The following is a 19,769-nucleotide window of genomic DNA, read 5'->3' as shown; positions in this document are numbered from 1 at the left end:
ACAGTTGAAACTCATTTGACAATGACTTGCACAGATGGTGCTTTACTTTCTGTCTGAAATGTGACGCTTTTTAATTTCCCTCGGGTTGGCTGAATGAATCTGGCCAGAATTTCCTCAGTGGATATATGTCAGCTGCTCTCTGATTTGCTTATCTGAAATCGAATTCACTCTGATAAGAGCAGTAAGTGGGTGCCTTTAATACTGGACAGGGCAGACATTATCAATCATCTGTTTCAGCCCTGGTGTAGTCAATAAGTACTGTATCAGTAAATGCTTCCTATCTAATATGCAGAAGAATGAAATGCTGAAACCTACTTATATATATTGGAAGCAAATTTCCTTTTGTGATGATAGGATACATTCGAAGAGCAGAGGAAAAAATGGTTAACGGAAAAAATTTACAGTTGACTAGACAAGGAGTTTCCTTTGGAAAGGAGATGATAGTTTGTCCTTGATTTGGCTTAAAGCATAATATTAATATTAGCTGTAAAAAAAACTGCCTTATGGAGACTGGCACCCTGAAAACTCTGCTGGCACCTGGAAGCCCCAAATTCATCTTGGAATGGACTGGGGCACAAACACGTACAGCAGTTTAAAGATAGCATTCATTAATCTCATTGACTCCAGTCCATCTGTCAGGCAGATTGTTACCAGTATATACCTACTTAAATTGTTAAGAAACCCTTTGCTTTATAATGTGTTTTAGTGAAAGCAATTGACTGGGCTCTAAAAACAGGTTCTGCCATCCGATGCTCACTGAGTCGATAAGACCTACGTGCTTACATCTCAAAGGAGAATTTTGCTGAGAGATGCTTTTCCCATTGCAAATGAAAACTGGGAAACAGAACAGCCTGTTAGCGTAAAACAGGGGTAGGCAACCTATGGCACGTGCGCCGAAGGCGGCACGCAAGTTGATTTTCAGTGGCAGTCACACTGCCTGGGCCCTGGCTACCGGTCCGGGGGGCTCTGCATTTTAATTTAATTTTAAAGGAAGCTTCTTAAACATTTTAAAAACCTTATTTACTTTACATACAACAATAGTTTAGTTTATATATTATAGACTTACAGAAAGAGACCTTCTAAAAACATTAAAATGTATTACCGGCATGCAAAACCTTAAATAAGAGTGAATAAATGAAGACTCGGCATACCACTTCTGAAAGGTTGTTGACCCCTGGCGTAAAATCTGTTTTCCATGATTCAGTCTTCACAGCGCTGGACCTGACCACTTATACTGTATACCATGCCTTGGGGGAAGGGGACAAGGGGCGGGGGGGATAGAAGTACTGTATCTGATCATCACACAGAGATATCTTGTTCAGTTGGAGACTAAGGTCTTGATTCAGCAAAGCGCTTGGAAACATGCTTCAGTGCCATTCGTCAATGAGATATAAGCATGTGCTTAATGTTAAGCATGTGCATAATCTCATCAAGTGTTTTGCTGAATTGGGACCCTGAATCCTGATCCACACCACAAATATGGGTAGTGTTGGCAAGAGAATTTGACATAATTCAAATGGGGGGGGGGGGGCGGCAAGTGGGGCAATTTGCCCCAGGCCCCCATGAGAATATAGTATTCTATAGTATTGCAACTTTTTTTTATGGAAGGGGCCCCCGAAATTGCTTTGCCCCAGGCCCCTTGAATCCTCTGGGCGGCCCTGCATAAAACCTGGATAAACTGCAATGTTTGTTTTAAAGATCCATGTTCTCTTCAGAGCTAGAAGTTGAACCAGGAAATAAAGTCACTTGTTGTGGCAACAGCAAATTAAGAACTTGTCCACTACCTCCCTGTTTTGAGTACCTGTGCTCATGCTGTATGAAGGCGGTAGATTTTACTAACATGTATGGCATTCAAAAGGAGAGCCTTCATTACTGTAGTGAGCCGTTGTTTGATATTGCCCATTTTAACAGTTATCCAGTCCAGATTTTAATGGAAACCCCTAAACTGGTTGTTTTTCTGTGTGTACAAAATGTATTTATTGGCATAGCTATTTAGACTAAAATGGCAGCCACAGAAATGATGAGTAAGCTATCAACATTGGAATTTCAAGCAGTGTGAAATATAGTGGATAGTCCCTCAGGTATGTGAATGTATCCACGGTTCTATAGGTGTATTTGCTCATGCATCATGAATAAGTCACTGGGAACACCACTGGGGCCCTGTCCTGCTATTTTCAGGGGCCTTGCTTGGGCAAAACGGTTTCCAATTACAGGGTCAAGTCCTTATCCGCATACAGCCAGAGCCTCAGCTGGTATACATCAGTGTAGCTCCTTTGAAGTCAATGCAGCTAAGCCGGGTTGCCTCAATTAATGATCTGCCCTGGAATGGAGAGATTGAAGTGCAAGAAAATATTATTTATTTATTTTGCAGTTCTGAAACGTGGAAATGTTTATGAACTATTGTGAGTAATTTTTATGCAAAGGTCGATGTGTTAATTAATCAAAGATATCATTTTTTTTTCCTGACCATCCTAGGCTTTTGGGCAGGCTCATACCAACCACAAGAAGGTAGCAGCCGATGGAGAAAGCAGGGAGGAGACCTTGATTCAGGAGTCTGCTACCAAAGAAGAGTACTACATGAAAAAAGTAATGGAGCTGCAGACTGAGCTAAAGCAGCTGAGGAATGTCCTTGCCAATACCCAGTCTGAAAATGAACGCCTTAATTCTGTCGCACAGGAACTGAAAGAGGTAAGGGTGAATGGATGCTGTGCACCATAGCATGAATCGTAAGAACACGTTGTTTCTCCCATTGTGAAATCATAGAATCATAGACTTTAAGGTCAGAAGGGACCATTATGATCATCTAGTCTGACCTCCTGCACAACGCAGGCCACAGAATCTCACCTACCCACTCCTGTATCAAACCTGTGTCTGGGCCATTGAAGTCCTCAAATCATGGTTTAAAGACTTCCAAGGTGCATAGAATCTTCCAGCAAGTGACCCGTGCCCCGCGCTGCAGAGGAAGGTGAAAAACCCCCGGGGCTTCTGCCAATCTGCCCTGGAGGAAAATTCCTTCCTGACCCCAAATATGGCGATCAGCTAAACCCTGAGCATGTGGGCAAGACTCACCAGCCAGACACCCAGTCTTCTACTTCATACCTGTGAAGTCATCCTGGGTCAGTATTCAGGGTATTCACCCTGCAGCCAGTAGGACAGGGTGTTGCTCTTGGGACTGTAAGAAAGCACTGTATCCAGCTAAAACACAGGAAAATTGCTTAGCTCAGGCATACAGAATCTCCTGACTTGGTTCTGTCTTGGCTTGCACCCTGGCAGCAACTTCTACAGTGAAATCAATGTGTGAGATGGGACAGAATTTGGCCCCTTTGTTTATAGTTAACTTAGAACTTCCTGCAGCCTAACTTGAGAAGACACACATGCATGGGATGAAAACCTTGAACTTGGTTACTGTCAAGGTCCTAATATGATTTGTTTGTGTTATAAGTTTGTATTTATCTCATGGTAACAGACTGCTTTTCATAGGTCATTTGAATTGCTGTCTCAAGAGATCTGACCCTTTTATTTCAATCCTGATCATAATATTCCCTTAGTGTTATGGCTGCACAATATTAATAGTGCTGGGCTATCTGGAAGGAGAAAATAGAGAAGTATAACTTATTAAACAGTTCCATTATTTATGAACTCTTTTATAGTTCAAATAAAAACAAAATCATACAGGTGTGGAGGGAGGTAAAACCGGTAACATTTTGAGTTTAAAGTTCACTGATGTCAAACATTTTCTTAAATTTAGGTAGGATAAAAAAAGTCTAAAAGCAATACATTGCAGGGAAGTTATTTCATAATTGTTTATTATGAGACTTCTTGCACCTGCCTTTGAATCCTTGGATATTGGACTGGTGGGGTAGTTCCTATATAGGTTAGTTATCTGATACCTCTGGTATATATTTCACATTGCTAAGCGACTTACAGAGGTGCCTGGTTTAGTTTTCTTTCTCTTCTCTATAATTGAATGGCATGTACATGGGAAAATACGTGGCAGGAGAAATTATGCAGAAGTGGGAAATCTTAAATGGAGTCCTTCTGGAAAATTCTATTTCAGCACAGTAGAATGGAATCCGTCAGTACCTAGCCTTTTTAGTAGAACAGCATGGGGATTTGCAGCATGAATTACTACAAGTTATTGAACAGGAATAATCTAACTCTCTTCTATCGCTGATTGTGTGCCATGATCGCAGGACTGTAAAGCTGGAGTCCAGCCATGCTGATATGCTCAGGCAACATGAGCATATGAACCAGTCTCTGCAAGTACATGCAAAGCTATCATGTATTTATTTCTTGCCATTAAGATCAGTTCAAATCCTTTCCCTTTCTCCCCATTCTCCCCCCCCCAAAACAAACAAACAAACAAACAACACAACCAACAGCCAGGGCTTTGTGCACTTAATGAAATTCCAAATGTTCCTTAAAACATGCTGATAGGCAGATTTCAATCCAAAATCAATGAGTCACCAGCTGTAGTTGATGTTTTTCGTACTGTCATGCTGAAACAACTCTACCTGATTTGCTTGGAGGCATCATGTTGATTAATAAAATGTTGTCATGCTTGCATTAGGACAAGCTGTTTAGCTTGATTCAGGTCCGTCCCTCCCCAGTACACGCACGCTGTTTGCATGAGATGGAAACTTTTTTGGTAGATTTGTTCCGAGAGAGCTGAGCAGCTGTAAAGAGGGAATCAATGACATCAGATCACTCATGGGAACTAAGGGAGATTCTTCCTCTGTTTAAAAAAGGAAGTTTGAAGTTTTCTGTGTTTGGAGTGGGAAAATCTGCAGAATTTCTTCACCTTCTACATCTGACTAGAAATCAGCTCTGAGAATAATGTAAAGAATTATCATGGTTGACTATAAATTTTAAAAGGATAAATTAAACTCTGAGTAATCCTGCTTTTAAAAAAAATCTTTGAAGTTTGCAGAACAGTGTATTTTGCTATAGTATGTGTGTATTCTAAAATTTTTGACCCCTGCTGATGAGTCTGAGTACTTAAGAATAATGCTGCTTTTAAAAGAGTGGTTGTATGTCATTTCCTCTCTGTCATCTCCTTGCTTTTCTCTTTTTCCCATTTAAGTCCCAGCTGTTTCTTCTGCTAGGAAAAAAATAACACAAGGCCTTTAATGTTAAAGTGAAAACATCTGGGCCAGCTGGCTAATATATTTTAGGATTCCCCTCCTGTGAAGGTGCATGCTTCTGTACCACATTTACATTTAAACTATCCTGTAATTACCATTGTTAGCTGTAATGTTGAGGCAGCGCATGTGAACAACGTTGTATTAGCTATCACAAGTTCTCCAGTTTATTTGGAGCCAAGTCAAAATGCAGCAAATGTCTAACCTGACAGACTCACCATTTTCCAAAGCAGCAGGTCAAGAAGTGGCAGAACTTCAAACAGTTCCTATTTCGTTGTCATCTTCTTCAGTGTGTTGAATAGCTAAATCATTTTGCTACTTGGTTGAGTGAAACTGGGAAGACACATACAGGCTTCTCTTTCTATAAAGATTATGGATACAGTACATACAAGTGAGTTTATTCAAAGCCATTATAGGGGAGAATTGGAGGAGATTATGCAATAGCAGTTGTAGGTGAGGAAAGTCTCCCCACCCCATTCACCATGCAGGCATGGACTGCCTGAGATTTGCATAGAGAGACAGACATCAGACGGTAGTCCAAAGAGACTCCATTCCCTGTGCATTATCCCTCTCAACAGCAACATAGAAGGCATTGGGTGTGGCTAACTGGTCAGTGACTATACAGACAGATCCATTGGCTAACACCAACCATGGAGGAGAGTTATCCAGGTCACAGACACTACTGCAATTTGCTCCTCTCCCCCCCCCCCCCATCCCCTGTAAGAGTCCCTGTGCAGGATTTGGCCCATTCAATGTGTATGTTTGGGAAGTTCTGCTTTACTACTATTAGACAGATTCCTTCAAAAGGAATTGGCTGGCTTCCGAGATCACTAATGGAACAGAGCGTTGTTCGCCACCTCTTTGTTCATTTGAGATCTGGTCCAGGCTGGTAGTCACTAGTTACCTCATGAAGGAGGGTGTTTTGTCAATGAGATCTGAGATGGCTTCAGTCCATTTCCTAGTGGAGGTGCCCATATAGCAAAACTATCAAGAAGTTGAGAATTTAATGAACAAGGAGACTGAATCCCAATCTCATTTTTAGAAGTGATATATTTGGCAGGGTTGGTGGGGAAGCAAGCACTACCCATGCAGTAACCTATTGTGTGGCTATAGGCCTTCAGTTTCCATGCTTGTCAACCCGGTGTCCCTTTTTTTTTTTTTTTTTTTTTTTTTTGATCTCGACATAAAAGAAAGATCAATCTATCCTCAATAACAGAACAGGGAAGTGGTTGTATTGAGACTCATTAGCAGCTCACTCTTGAGTTATACTGGACAATATTAGTGGTCATGTAACATAGCAGGATGATGTTGACATTGGATGCCTAAAATAATTAGATTCCAAGGGAAGAAGAGACCATTGTGATCATCTAGTCCAGTGGTTCCCAGACTTGTTCCACCACTTGTGCAGGGAAACCCCATGGCGGGCCGGGCCGGTTTGTGTACCTGCCCTGTCTGCAGGTTCGGCAGATCGCAGCTCCCAGTGGCCGCGGTTCGCTGCTCCAGGCCAATGGGAGCTGCTGGAAGCAGCAGCTTGGCCCGTCAGGGGCTTTCCCTGCACAAGCGGCAGAACAAGTTTGGGAACCACTGATCTAGTCTGACCTCCTGTGTAACACAGGCCATAGAACTTCCCCAGAATAATTCGCAAAACAGATCTTTAAGAAAAACATCCAAGGTTGATTTAAAAATTGTTAGCAATGGAGAATCCACCATGACCATGGTAAATTGTTCCAATGGTTAATTACTCTCATTGTTAAAAATTTACGCTTTATTTTCAGTCTAAAGTTCTAGAACAAACATCTACCTCATGCTATTGTCACCAGCAGAAGCTGTGTCCAAAAGGAGATGTGCAATAAAACTGTCTTCTCATAAGCACTCATGTGGAGGTGATCAGTGTTTTGCTAAGGAGAAAATGACCTCTGGTACACCTGAAGTTGCTGAAGTAGATCCAAATGTTTTTGACAGTTTTCCATTGAATTATCTAGTTCAGTCCTGTTGAGACAGGTTGATAGGGTGGTTACCAGATGTGAATTCAAGTGCTTCCATTAGCTAGCTCAGCAGCTCTTGTGCCCTGGAGGAGTCATTGGAGGGAAACCTCCTGAACAATTTGTAATTACCACTCCTTTTTCTCTTCTTTCATCTCTTCGGCATTTTAGCAGTAGGATTGCAAAACAGATTATTCCAACCTCACATTAGCCACGTACAGTAGATAGGAGCCAAAAAATAATTGAGTAGTGCTTTCCCAGGACAGCATGGAAAGTGGAAAGATGCCTCAGTTATATAAACTGAGGAAGAAAAAAGTCTCAAAACAATTGTCTGTATTGTTTCAGTATCTGGGTTTAAAACAATCAAACTATTTAAGTACTAGGCTGGCTAAAATGACATGGCTCTATATAATCTGCAGAAAATTATGCTTGAAAAACAAAACTCTCTCATTCAGGGTTATCAGGAAGGTATGAACAAGCTTCATTCCTCTAAAACCATAAAGTGGTAGTTATTTTCCTAAGGAAGCTTTTTGTGTTGCTTTGTTCTGTATTATCAGTCATCTTTGCTTGGCTGCGCTATATAGAAAAAATGCATGTCAAACCGCAGGATCATCTACAAAATGCAGTTTCTTGATCCTGCTACCTGCAGGGATTTCTCCCTTTGCTCCCCCTAATCCTACCTAGGTTTTGTTTACTTTTTTTTTTTTTGGATGGTTAATGCTGACAATCTTTTTTTTTTGCTTCCAAAAGTATTGTCCTGTGGGAGGAGTCACAGAGTTTTATAAAAATATATTTGCAGAGGGGCAACGTTTTGTACATGACAGTTTTGTTTATTTCCTAAGACCAACCCTTTCTCCTCTGGGGACAAAGAAACTGTGGAGGCGATGTAGGGTAGCAGGTTAATGTTGTATTAAGGAATTAGCCCAGTCATGTGGAAGAGAAAAGGGCAGTAAGTATCCAGTGCTACATCAGCCCTGTACTGATGGGCAAGATTTCAGGCTTCAACTCATGCTCTAGGCAGCAATTCCCTTTTGTATCTTCCCCCACGCCCAGCTAGGCTGCACAGTAGCTCCCCCTGTTGACAATATTTATGTACTGTCTGCAGTACTGTCTGGCTTTTGTAAGGGCAGGGAGCTGTTTGGAAGGCTCTCTCTGGGCCTGCTTACCAGGCAGGTTTTTTGTCTTTTTCTCTCCCTCTTTCTAAGCAGCATTTCCAACAGGGAGAGGGCACTAGCTTAAGGTAGGAGCAGCATTTGCTCAGTGCCAGCAGCATTTGCAGTGTGGTCCAGCCCTCGGATCCTCTCGTTTTTAGTGGCAGGAGTCTGCAGCGCTTCCTCCAACCAGCAGCAGTGCTAGAAAAAGTCTCATAGAGGGCTTTCAGGTCAGTTTGCTGAAGCAGGGCTTTTCCTCCTGTTGCTTTTACCATTTGAGCTGGAGCATGGCTTCAGAAACAAAGACCTGGGGGCAGTCAGAGAGGAAAGGGAATGCCAAAGGTTGAGGATCCCTCCCAGACAGCCGCTGTGGCAAAACATCTCAACAGGGAGGGCAAAAGCCCCTGTGCTTGGGGCTCTCAAAATGTTGCCGCTCTTGATCACTCTCCCCTAAGGGAGCAGCTAAGGGTTTGCTTCCTGGGGGCAGCACCGACTCTTTCGCCTCGCCCTGAGACCCCAGACTAAGTCAGGCAACCCCTCAGGGTCAAAAGCTTCAGGTTTGCCCTGGGCCTTCATAGAAGTGTGAGATCATGGTCACACTCCTGCTCTAAGGCTCCCAGTAGCCCAGCTCACATAGGTGCCTGCCAGTGGTCTTGGGTCCTTTAGTTACTTGAGTCCTAGAGATGGCAGCGTCACCGATTTTGAGATCAGTTTCCTGGGTGTTGAGTCTTGACATTAAAATACGGAACTGGAGATGGGAAAGACGTTGCTGGAAAGCACGGAGCCTGCTCTTTTCATAGCAGTTTGTCTGTGGGGAGGGTGTTTTGATTTCTAGCAAGTGTGTATTTTTAGGTGCCAATGTTGTCACCATGGTAGCCCGTTAAGCTGGCTATTAAACTCAAAGCGCCCGTCTGCCTATAGCAGCACTGTCTGGTGCTCTTCTCTAAGTACACAGTAGGGCAATTGTTCAAGTCCTCCAAGTTCCCATAAGCACTTGCCTTAGCATCATAAGTAATGGGGAAAAGTATTCCCAAAGTCATGGGTGCACTTCTCTTTCCCAGTAGGATTTATAGCTAAAATGCTGATTAGTCCTTTGTGTATTGTTATTCTGTTTTCCCCCCTCAAATAAACTGGTAAACTATTTATCTAATTCATATAGGTCTCTTAATTTTAGTATTGTTTGAGGGTTTTTTTTCTTTAAAAAAAAATACACAAGAAATCCAAGTTGAAATAGTACTTATATTCTGAGGCACCTGCCAGGAAACTGAAAATAAAGGCCTCAACTTGCCAATTTGCAACACAATGAGGTGAGGTAAGGATGGAGATGTTGTTAATCATATAGCATCATAAATTTGTGTGCACACACTGCATGCAGGCAGACAGAGTAAGACTCAATCCCTAGCCTGAAGATTTAGTAATCTAAAATAAAATAGACAAGACAGGACGTGGGAAAAGAGTTAATGTAAGGTGTGGGGAAGAAAGATTTATGAGAACAAAGTAGGAAGTCCTGGAAGAGATTTATAGGAGGAAAGAGGAGTTGCGTAATGATAAATAGAAAATAGAATAACAGGAGAGGAGGTGTGAAGCTGAGGCCTGGTCTATACCTAAAAATTCGATCTACCTAGCTACATCATTCAGGGCTGTGAAAAATTTCCTGCCCTGTGCAACCTAGTTAGGTCGACCTAAGCACCATTGTAGATACCACTAGCTGGTGGATTAACTATATTGACAGAAAAACCCTTGCCATCGGTGTAGCACAACAGTGGCACAGCTGCAGCGCTGTAGCTGGGCCGTTGTAATGTAGACATGGCCTAAGTTTTGGAAAAGGATGAAAAAAGCAAAAAGGAGAAAGGAAATAGTGGTGCATGAAGAGCAAAAGAGGGAAATCATATCAGAAATGTAAGTGGGAGTCAGAATGAGGCTCTTGCTTCTGATCTCCTGACGTATAGGAGGCCAGTGAAGGATTTCGTGAAGGAAGGTGACATGATCAGAGCACTGGGAAACAGAGACAGCTTTAGCAACAACATTTTGGAGAAATGTGGGCGGGAAGAGGTTGCAGGTGTATGAGAGGTGAAGAACAGTGGAGCTGTTAGTGTTGGTTGCGGAGGAAAAGGACTGACCTGCATAGGTAAGTTTGATACAGAAATGTAGCAAATGGGTCAAGGAGAAGAGAGGTTTGGAGAGAGTGAGTTTAAGATTCTAGCAAGACACCTAGAAGGACCAGAAACAGTTGAAGATACAAGACGGAAAAGGGTGTGAGCTGAAAGGTAAATTTGTCGTTGGTGTAGAGGCTGAAGCTGTGGGAGCAAAGGTGGCCACATAAAGAGGGAATGTAGACGAATAAGAGGAGGGGATGAAGGGTGGAAAAGAGAGGGGGAAAAGGACCATTACAGAGATGCTAAAGGAGCAGTCAGAGGCTGTCTCTTCACTACCGAATTTAGTGTGGTGCTCGTTTGTTTGGTTTTGGTTTTTTGAGTGTTGGTATAAGCAAGGCCCAAGTGTTACTTATGCCTTTATTTTCTTGATATTCTTTGTCTTTTATGCAGCCCCTGTGTACACTAACACGTAGACCAGGGCTCAGCAATGGGTAGTTCAGACACAGCCAGAGAGAGATGAAAATTGGGAGAGTAAAGGTTAGCAGAAGCAATGAAGGAGAAAGTGGACCAAGTATATTATGACAGGTTTCAGAGTAGCAGCAAGTATATTATCGAGCTGGTCAAAAATACAGTAAAACACATCATCTTTTTTTTTTTTTAATTTAAACGTTTTGAAAATGATGTGGGTTTTAGCACCTTTTTCTTGAAAATAAACAAACAACAAAATCTCAACCCTCTCCACAGCTGGGCAGCTCCCTCCCCTCTTCCCGATACTTTGGTGAAAAATCCAAATTTGAAAAATTTGTGTGGTGGAGTCAGCAGATGTAACTGTCTTTATTTTCTTTAGATTGCTGTCCCAAGCTGAATATGACATGTGAATGCACCAGGTTACAGTTCATCAATTCACTTTGCCCTGAGAGGCTTCAATTATTTTTCAAGGGAGAATTCAGTTTCCCCTCTTCTTTAGTTTTTTTACTTGTGGGGAGGCTTTGATATCTCACATCACTCATTTCCATTTTCATGCATCCTGCGGGGAACGGGGGATGGACTTTTTTTTAAAAGTTACATTTATATATTGCCTTTCATTTCAAAGTTCCCAAAGTGTGTTAGAAAGCATGCATGTATTTCACCAGTGTGAAATGCGCCCTCTGAACGGGAGGGGCAGCATACATCTGGCACACAGCACTTTGCACAACAGTTTGCGGAGGTAGAGAGGATGCCATGGCAAACACCAATTTTAGGAAAAACACATTTGGATCTTTAATACTCTCACAAAATAGACTTGATTCCCTCTGGAATTCATACCTGTGGGACTAGAGGGCCTAAAAATTCAAACAAAATACTCTAGCAAGTGCACACGTAGTATTTTGATGTGAAATATTTTTTTCAGTTTATTGAAGAAAGCATTATTTACGGTATAGATGAAAGCCTAACGAGACAATGCAGTTTTTTAAAGAAACACTGTTACCCTGAAATCATTAATGGCGCTTGAAACTGACTGTTCAAAGCTCTATTTGGCTGAAAGCTTTTGTTTGTGGACTAACAAGGCTCTTTCCTAAAAGCATGCCAGAGACAGGTCGATGTCCCAAAGGAACGGAGCCTCTCAAATGTGATCTCCAAGACTGGATTCCTTATCACCCCAACATATTGAAAGAACTAGAAGGGTCACAGTGTGAATTTTTTCTTTCTTTTCTTTCCCCTCCCCCCTTTGACTCTAGAGCACTGGAAGGGATGTCTGGATAAATGGGCAGAGTAATTGCCTGTCTTTTGTTCATTACAGGAAGTTCAAATATGGTGATAACAGTATGATACAGGCATGCTGCTGGGTGCTGTCTCAGCATATTGCAGATGGTTACAGATGGTAGCCGTTTTCTTCCCACCTTTTATCTTCATTGGCGTTGATTTTACACTGACAACTTCCCCTTTTTTTGGATAACGATGAGAAATTTGTATTTTTACAATGGGGAAGTAGCATATATCATTTGTAGCCCTTTGAGAAATAATATAAAATCCATTTAAAAGAAGATGAATTGTCATGGAAATTCAATTGATTTGCTTTGCATGTATTCCAGGAGGCATCTGCTCCTGATTTCTCCATTGTTGTTGTGCACTGATATATTCAGAGGAAAGATGTTAACAACAGCATTTCTCTTCCTGTAATGGCTGCATCCCAGAGAGTCAGAATTTTGAAAAATAAATTAATGCTGGAAATTCAGAGAGACGCACATGTCACTCTTTAACCGTACTGCATATTTTCTAATTCCAGGTTTAAAGTAATGTGTCAGTGCAGAGATTTTTGCCATGATATTTATTAATATATTGTTTTTTATGTAATAAGAGTCTCAAAGGTTCAGTTAGTGGTAAGATTCCAAGACATTCTATTGTTTGGCAATTGACCTTGTGCCATGCAAGACTGAGGATCTTTCTCATTGCACCCTTTTAAGTAAGCTGGTATGTGACCATCGGTGCTGCACTGCAGGGAACATAACACTTGTTTTCTTTTTTTAAAATGATGGCTTCTTGATGACCTTCATTTTGACCTTTGTCTGCTCAGAGTTTTCTGACCAGCAGAAACTCTGGAAAAGTAAAACAATCCCCTGTGAGATAATATGACAGTGGCTTGAAATAACCTGGCAAACCATTATTAAAAGTGTTATTTTGCTGCTGGATGAAATCTTCTTCTCAAACTTCCAGCAGTTTGTAGGCCACAGAAAATAGGGGCACTGTTTTGGTTTGGTGGCTCTGGGTTTGCTACCTCCATTATGGGACTGTGGCCTCTGGCAGCATTTCCCAGTAAGATTTGTTTGACGTGTTTTTGAGAGGCAAAGGTTTGAAAATAGGAAAGAGCATGGATGTGTAGTACATCCTGAAGCATAACCGTTAACATACTTGAAGAAAAATCAGTTGTGTTTAGAAGCTTGGCAGCTAGCAAACTGACCCAGAACTGCTTCTAAGGTGCTTTTTCAAGCCATTTTAGGTTGGTTTTAGGGATGAGGGAGGAATGTGATAAAAAATAGTCCAAATAGGAAGCACAAATACTCTGGTAGTGAATGGTCACTGTAGTACTGACTTGTGCTTTCACTGCACCAGCTCCTATACCAATTATTATTGTTCATTTCTCTGTCTTCTTACTGCCTATATTCTTTTCTGTGACTATGCCATTCACAGCAATTTTGTAAGTCAGGTTGAAAAAGAAATTCCAAAAAATACCCTAGTTTTGCTACCTTACTAATACTTCCCTCTCAACTCTCTTGTATGTACAATAACATTTTGGGTTGGTGGCTGGACATGGGGATCTGGTCTGTAACTGCAGATCAGATGTTCTCTTCCTAGATGAAAGGGATTGAAATCAGTGTAGTTCACAAGTTTGTTTAATTTTTATTCTCTCCTTAAGTCACAAATGAATATGGGGCTAATTCATGAAATCCTACCATGTTTTATCTTTTTATTGCTCCTGAGAGAGGTCGGTTGCTGTTCTAACAAGTGTTGTTGATCGAGACTGAAGGATTTGATGAAGTTTTGGGATAGTTCGCACTGCAGTGAGTCAAAGCTATCATTCTTTCCTGTGTCAGAAGCTGATATCTCTTTAATTTGTTATCCATTGTCCAAACAAGCGTGGCTGAAGGGGAAAGCATGTGGTAAGGCAAGTTAATGAAATGGCTGCTTCCTGCTGTTTGTGGTGGTTCTGGTTTTCCTGCTGCACTTTCCATTAGACAGAGACCAGGTCAGTGGAATGGTAATGGGAATAATAAGCCTGTCATCTATTGGATAATTGATTGAATCTAGTCGTTTTCAAAAGTGGCTGAAAGTTGCCATCACGTGACAACTAACTTAATGACCTCTGTGAAAAGAGTTGGTGATCTCAGTCTGGGGTCTAATGAACAGTTGTCTACAATGTAAAAAACATCCCCTCATCTGAGAGTAACTAGCACTGCAACTACCGGTTTCAGCAGAGCGGCCAGTCAGTCACTGAAGCCAAGGTATAGATGCTGCACTCGTCTTCCACAGAAGAATTGAGGAAATCTGGTGAAGCAGATTGAGGACGTCAATCTTTAGTGCCTTTAGCTTGGCTCCTTACATTTTGATAAACACTGTAACAGAGTGTCTTTAACTTCATACCTGTCTCTATTGTTTCCAGCTTCTGATTTCTGTGCTATTTGTACAAAAGCTGCTTTTTTGCTATCATCCATTCAGTGAAAGTGGATTTGGACACGCCCGAGAGCCGTGTCTGCATTGCCAGCATATACCTAATCTATACACTAATTTTGTTCCAGTATAACTATTTCAGTTAGGGGTGTGACTTGTTTGTTTTACCCAAAATAGTTACCCCAGTACAACCTCTAATGTGAATACAGTTAGATCAATATAAAAGTGCCTTGTATTGGCACAGTTTATTTCCTTATGGGAATCAACTACATTGGCATAAGAACTTCTAGACCAGTAAAACAGTGTCCACACTAGAGGGGTTGTGCTACTAATATAGTTAAAACAGTGTAGAACTAGATATTGGGACAATTAGTGGTACAAGTCTTGTGTGTAGACAAGGCCTTAGAGTGCATTACCCTCAACACTTGACAGATTCACCCAATATCTATTCAGTGAAACAAAAGTCCACTGATTTGAATGCATTGATAAAAGTTGCACAAAGCTATGTTTGGGCATCAGTGATTCTTTCTGAGGTCTTTGTTAGTTGGAAGATCACCCCCCCCCCCCAAAAGGAGGGGAAGGCAAAGGAAATCTCTAGAAACAATATTTAGTCACTGTTTGACAAGTGTCCAAATTGCTACATTTCCACATCTGTTTCTGTAAATTACAAAGAGTTGTGAGACATTGTTTGGAGCTCAACTGGGAGAAGTGGGCAGCAGACTTCATCAACAGTTGATTTGATTATAATAAACCTGAAGTTATTTTAGTGAATCATCAGCATGTTTTTAAGGGTTATCTCCTGCTGAACAGTTAATAGAAGTGGCTAGAGACACAAAAACATGTTAGTCATTTCCTTTTTATTCACTGGCTTCCAAAAAAACTGGACTACAGGCAGTCTTCAGGGTTGGATAATTCATCACAAGGAAACTTGCACTATGTGTGAAGCCAGAAAAATGGTGCTGGCTATTGAAACTGGAATGCTAGGTGACTCCAGTTTGGCAGCGTTAGTCTCATCAGAGATTGGAGTACAGCTTCAGCTATAAACTTCCAAATGTAGGGGCTGCCACTTCAGCTGTAGCTAAGGTGAAGAGTCCAACTGAAGTCAGAGAGGCTGTGCAGCATGAGTAAAGGCTGCAGGATTAGGCTTTAATCCAATGCCACTACTTTGGTCTCTGTAAAAAGGAGGATAAAGAAAGGATTTAATCCAGTAACCTAATATAACTTTTTCCAATAGTATGTTTTCAATGCAAAGCTAATGTGTGTGCTCAGCACACAGCTCCGAGCACTGTTAGCGTAGCCTGGGTTTGACCAGCTGCACTGCAAATATATATCTGTGTTGCTGCATTCACTCGTATATGTCCCTAGGACTTCTGGGGGCATTTCCTATGGTCCTTTCCCAATTAATTTTGGGAGAACTTGTCTGTCCTTCTGGGTACACGGGGGGGAATTGTGGGAAAGCACTGGAGACCTGTCAGCACTCGAGTGATGTAGCCAATGTACTCACTGCAAAGTGGGCAGGTTACCAGCCTAAGGGCTTGGCTACACTTGAAAGTTGCAGCGCTGGTGGAGGCTTTCCAGCGCTGCAATCAGTAACTGTCCATACCTGCAAGGCACATCTAGCACTGCAACTCCCTGGCTGCAGCGCTGGCTGAACACCTGGTCTGCTTGGGGTGTAGCGAGTGCAGCGCTGGTGATCCAGTGCTGCTCATCAAGTGTGGACACACACCAGTGCTGTTATTGGCCTCCAGGGTATTAGCAGATATCCCAGAATGCTTTTAACTAAATTACTCTCTTTGTTTTGTTATGCAGCCTCTCTTTGTTTTGAGAGCTCCGGGAGCTGCTTATCAAACACCTCCTGTTTGCTGTGATCAATCTGTACCTGACTGTGAACAATCGCAAATGAGATAACCCCTGTGAATGAGGCAGGCGGGGAGTGAGTGTTTGCTTGACAGAAACAGCGGGGGCGGAGGGAAGAGAGGGAGTCCGTTGGATGCAGGCTGTTTGCAGTTAAGAGTTAAGGGTAAGGAATCGGGAACATTTTCTGATTTTGCAAGGCAGGAAGCTAAACACACAGTGTTGGCTCCAAAAATCCACTCTCTCTCTCTCCCCCGCTCCCTGTCACACTACAGCCCCACCCCACCCCCCTCTTTTGAAAAGCACGTTGCTGCCACTTGAACGCTGGGATAGCTGCCCATAATGCATCACTCCCAACAGCGCTGCAAATGTGGCCACACACCAGCGCTGGATGACCAGCGCTGTAAACTCCCAGCGCTGCAACTCTCAAGTGTAGCCAAGCCCTTGGTGAAAACCACCCAAACTCTAACCCACACTCCCAGCTGGGCCAGCTAGCCTGGGTTGAAAGTACCACTAAATTCAGTTGAGAGTGTTTGTGTGTAGATGGGATTTGACGTAACTCCAGGGTAAGAGCTTGGGCTAACGTCGCAATGAAGACATACCCTAAATCTACTAGTTGCATGGTCCCCCCCCATCACTTTGTGTCAGCACTTGAATAAGGAGAATTCTTCACACTGGGTGGGACAGTGCCTGAATGTTGGGCCTTAGCCAGTCAACATTATAAGTTCTTGGTGTACCGCACTGGCTGTGTGCTTCACTCTCACTATGTAAAATTATAAATTTATATCATTTTGGTCTCAGAATAATCTGCACCTGTCCTGTTGTTCTGAACTAAAATATCCTCTTGGATTTAGGTTGTGATCTGAAAAGAATAACTAATGCCTGCGAAGGGGTCGTATGTAGAGTTCAACCATATTTTTCTTGTTTCATATGACAGTTTAATGTCTTAAATTTTTATTCTTCTTTGAGTGCTTGCTCATGTCCATTCCATTCTAGGTGTGCGCACGCCCACGGGCACAGTTGTTGGAGACTTTTGCCTTAGTGGTATCCGTAGGGTCTGCTGTGGTGCCCCCTTGAGTGCCACGCTCATGCGTCAGTATATTAGGCGCTGCCAACCCTAAGACTTCTCAGTTCCTTCTTATCACCCTTGATGGTTGGTTGAAGCACCTTGTCTTGCAGATCGCAAGAGCATTAGCAGTTCTTTACAGTCTTTGTTATCTTCTTTGTACATAGTTTGTAGATACTTAGTTAGCCATTAAGTTAAGTGTTAGGTTAGTTGGTAGTTAGTCCCAGCAGGGCCTCTCCTCCCAGACCAGGGCATGCCCCGCTCTGCCACCTTCAAACCACCGTTCGACATGCAGCAGGCCGATGCCTATCACTGACCCCCACAACAGCTGCTGGAAGTATTTGGGGGAATCCCATAGAAAGGATTAGTGTCGAATCTGTAAAAGCTTTCAACCTAGAACCCAAAAGGAGCGGGATATCCGCTTAAGGGCCCTCCTCATGGAGCCTGCACTTCTGGGACGATGCTGGCTTCGGTAGAGCAGTACTACAAGCCACCAAACTGAATTCCGAGCACACCACTAAGGATACTGCTTGTGAGTCACCTAGAATGGAATCAACATGAGCAAACACTCGAAGAAGAAAGAACAGTTACCTGCCTTTTGTAACTGTTGTTTTTTGAGATGTGTTGCTCATGTCCATTCCATTACCCGCCCTCCTGCCCCTCTCTCGGAGTTGCTGGCAAGAAGGAACTTAGAGGGCGTAGGGTCAGCAGTGCCTAATATACCGACGCATGAGTGCGGCACTCCAGGGGGCACCACAGCCAACCCTACAGATACCGTTAAGGCAAAAGTCTCCAACAGCTGTGCAGGTGGGCATGCACACACCTAGAATGGAATGGACATGAACAATGCATTTAGAAGAACAACTGTTCCAAAGATAGGTAACCATTTTTTACGGCGCACACTATAGAGCCCCAACACTCCTCTCGCTCCCAAACTCCCTCCATCAGAACCTGATACACATCCCTGAACATAACTCCCCTGATTATAAGAACAAGTACTTTTAAACAGTGTTGTAGTCCAGGTCAGGTAGTTGTGAGATAAGATCTCACAAAAATTAAATAGAATAAGCTACGCCCATATTACATCCCAGAGATATGATAGCTTGCGAAAACTATGCTTCTTACTTATATTGGTAGATTTATTTATTTTTTTAAGGCAAATACAATGATGTTGGGAGTTTACACCTAGCCAAAACTTGAACTGTTTACATAGATGAGTTATGACAAAGTTAGACTGATAGGTCAGATGTACCCTATGACATCTTTCTTCAGTTCCTAACTTTTTGCCCTATTAACATTGTTCGTTGTAAAGACTTTCCCCGACTCTGACTTAATTTGTGTAGTCTGGCACTAAACTCCTGAGAATCTGCTCCCAGACTGCTGCAGAAGGTAGTTTGTTAACTTCAAATCTGCTTGACAAGAATGTTGTTGTAAATGATTAATGGACATTAAAATAGGTCTTTAATATTAGACTTGAAGAGAAAATAGGTTAGACTCTTTAGGATCTCAGAGTAGAGGAAGGCCAGGCATTAATTAAGCAGCAAAACTTCAGACTATCAAAATGGAATATATGTGTATAGATACCAGGAGACAAATTAGACACAAGTTTACAATGGGATACGACAGCATAATAAAACAGCCAATGCTGTTTTGGGCTACAGAGGGATTGTACCATGGAGCGGTGAGATAGTCGTTGCTTTCCTTAGGGATATAATAAAACTGCACCTGGGATTTTCCATTCAGAGTTGGGCAAGTGACTACCACAAGGGCATTGACAAATTTGAGAGAGTGCAGAGAAGAGCCACAGAGGCCACATCTACGCTACTGGGACTATAGCGGCATAGCTGTGTTGCTGTAGCTTTGCTGGCATAACCCTATAGTGTAGACACAGCTCACAGTGCTGGAAGGGGTTTTTCCATTGCTCTAGGAACATCACCTCCTGCGTGGTAATAGAAGAACATGTCCGTTGACCTGTGACAGTAGCTGTCTCAACAGACATGTTCTTCTGTTGATTTAGCTGTGTCTACACTGGGGCTTAGGTTGGTCTAGCCACGTTGGTCAGGGATGTGGATTTTTCATACCTCTGAGCGATGTAGCTATATCGAGTGAAATTTTACGTGTAGACCAGGCCCAAAATTATCAGTGGGCTAAAAGGAATGGTTTGAGGAAAGGTTAAAGAATTCAATATGTGCGGCTTGGGTGAGGGAAGGAGGGACATAGCTCGGAAAATGGGTTGAAATTAAGTCAGAGAAAACTCACACCGAATATTGGGAAGAACTTTCTGATGTTGAGATTTGTTAGCCTGAAGAACAAACAGCCTTTTTAGAGAAATG

General features: G+C 42.4%; 1 protein-coding gene across 2 annotated transcripts in view; it reads left to right on the top strand.

The window, feature by feature from the left end:
* BICD2 (BICD cargo adaptor 2) overlaps window positions 1-19,769 on the top strand; it is a 148,374-nt gene that overhangs the window by 82,117 nt on the left and 46,488 nt on the right. For both annotated transcript variants that reach the window (XM_039481446.1, XM_039481445.1), the window contains exon 2: window positions 2,476-2,688. In XM_039481446.1, the coding sequence (XP_039337380.1) occupies window positions 2,476-2,688 (213 nt within the window). The remainder of the gene's footprint in view (window positions 1-2,475; window positions 2,689-19,769) is intronic.

This window comes from Mauremys reevesii, linkage group 7 (assembly GCF_016161935.1).
Source record: "Mauremys reevesii isolate NIE-2019 linkage group 7, ASM1616193v1, whole genome shotgun sequence".
In the NCBI taxonomy this organism is placed as follows: domain Eukaryota; kingdom Metazoa; phylum Chordata; order Testudines; family Geoemydidae; genus Mauremys; species Mauremys reevesii.
Note: the sequence above shows the minus strand (reverse complement) of the source record. Positions and strands in the feature narration are given on the sequence as shown.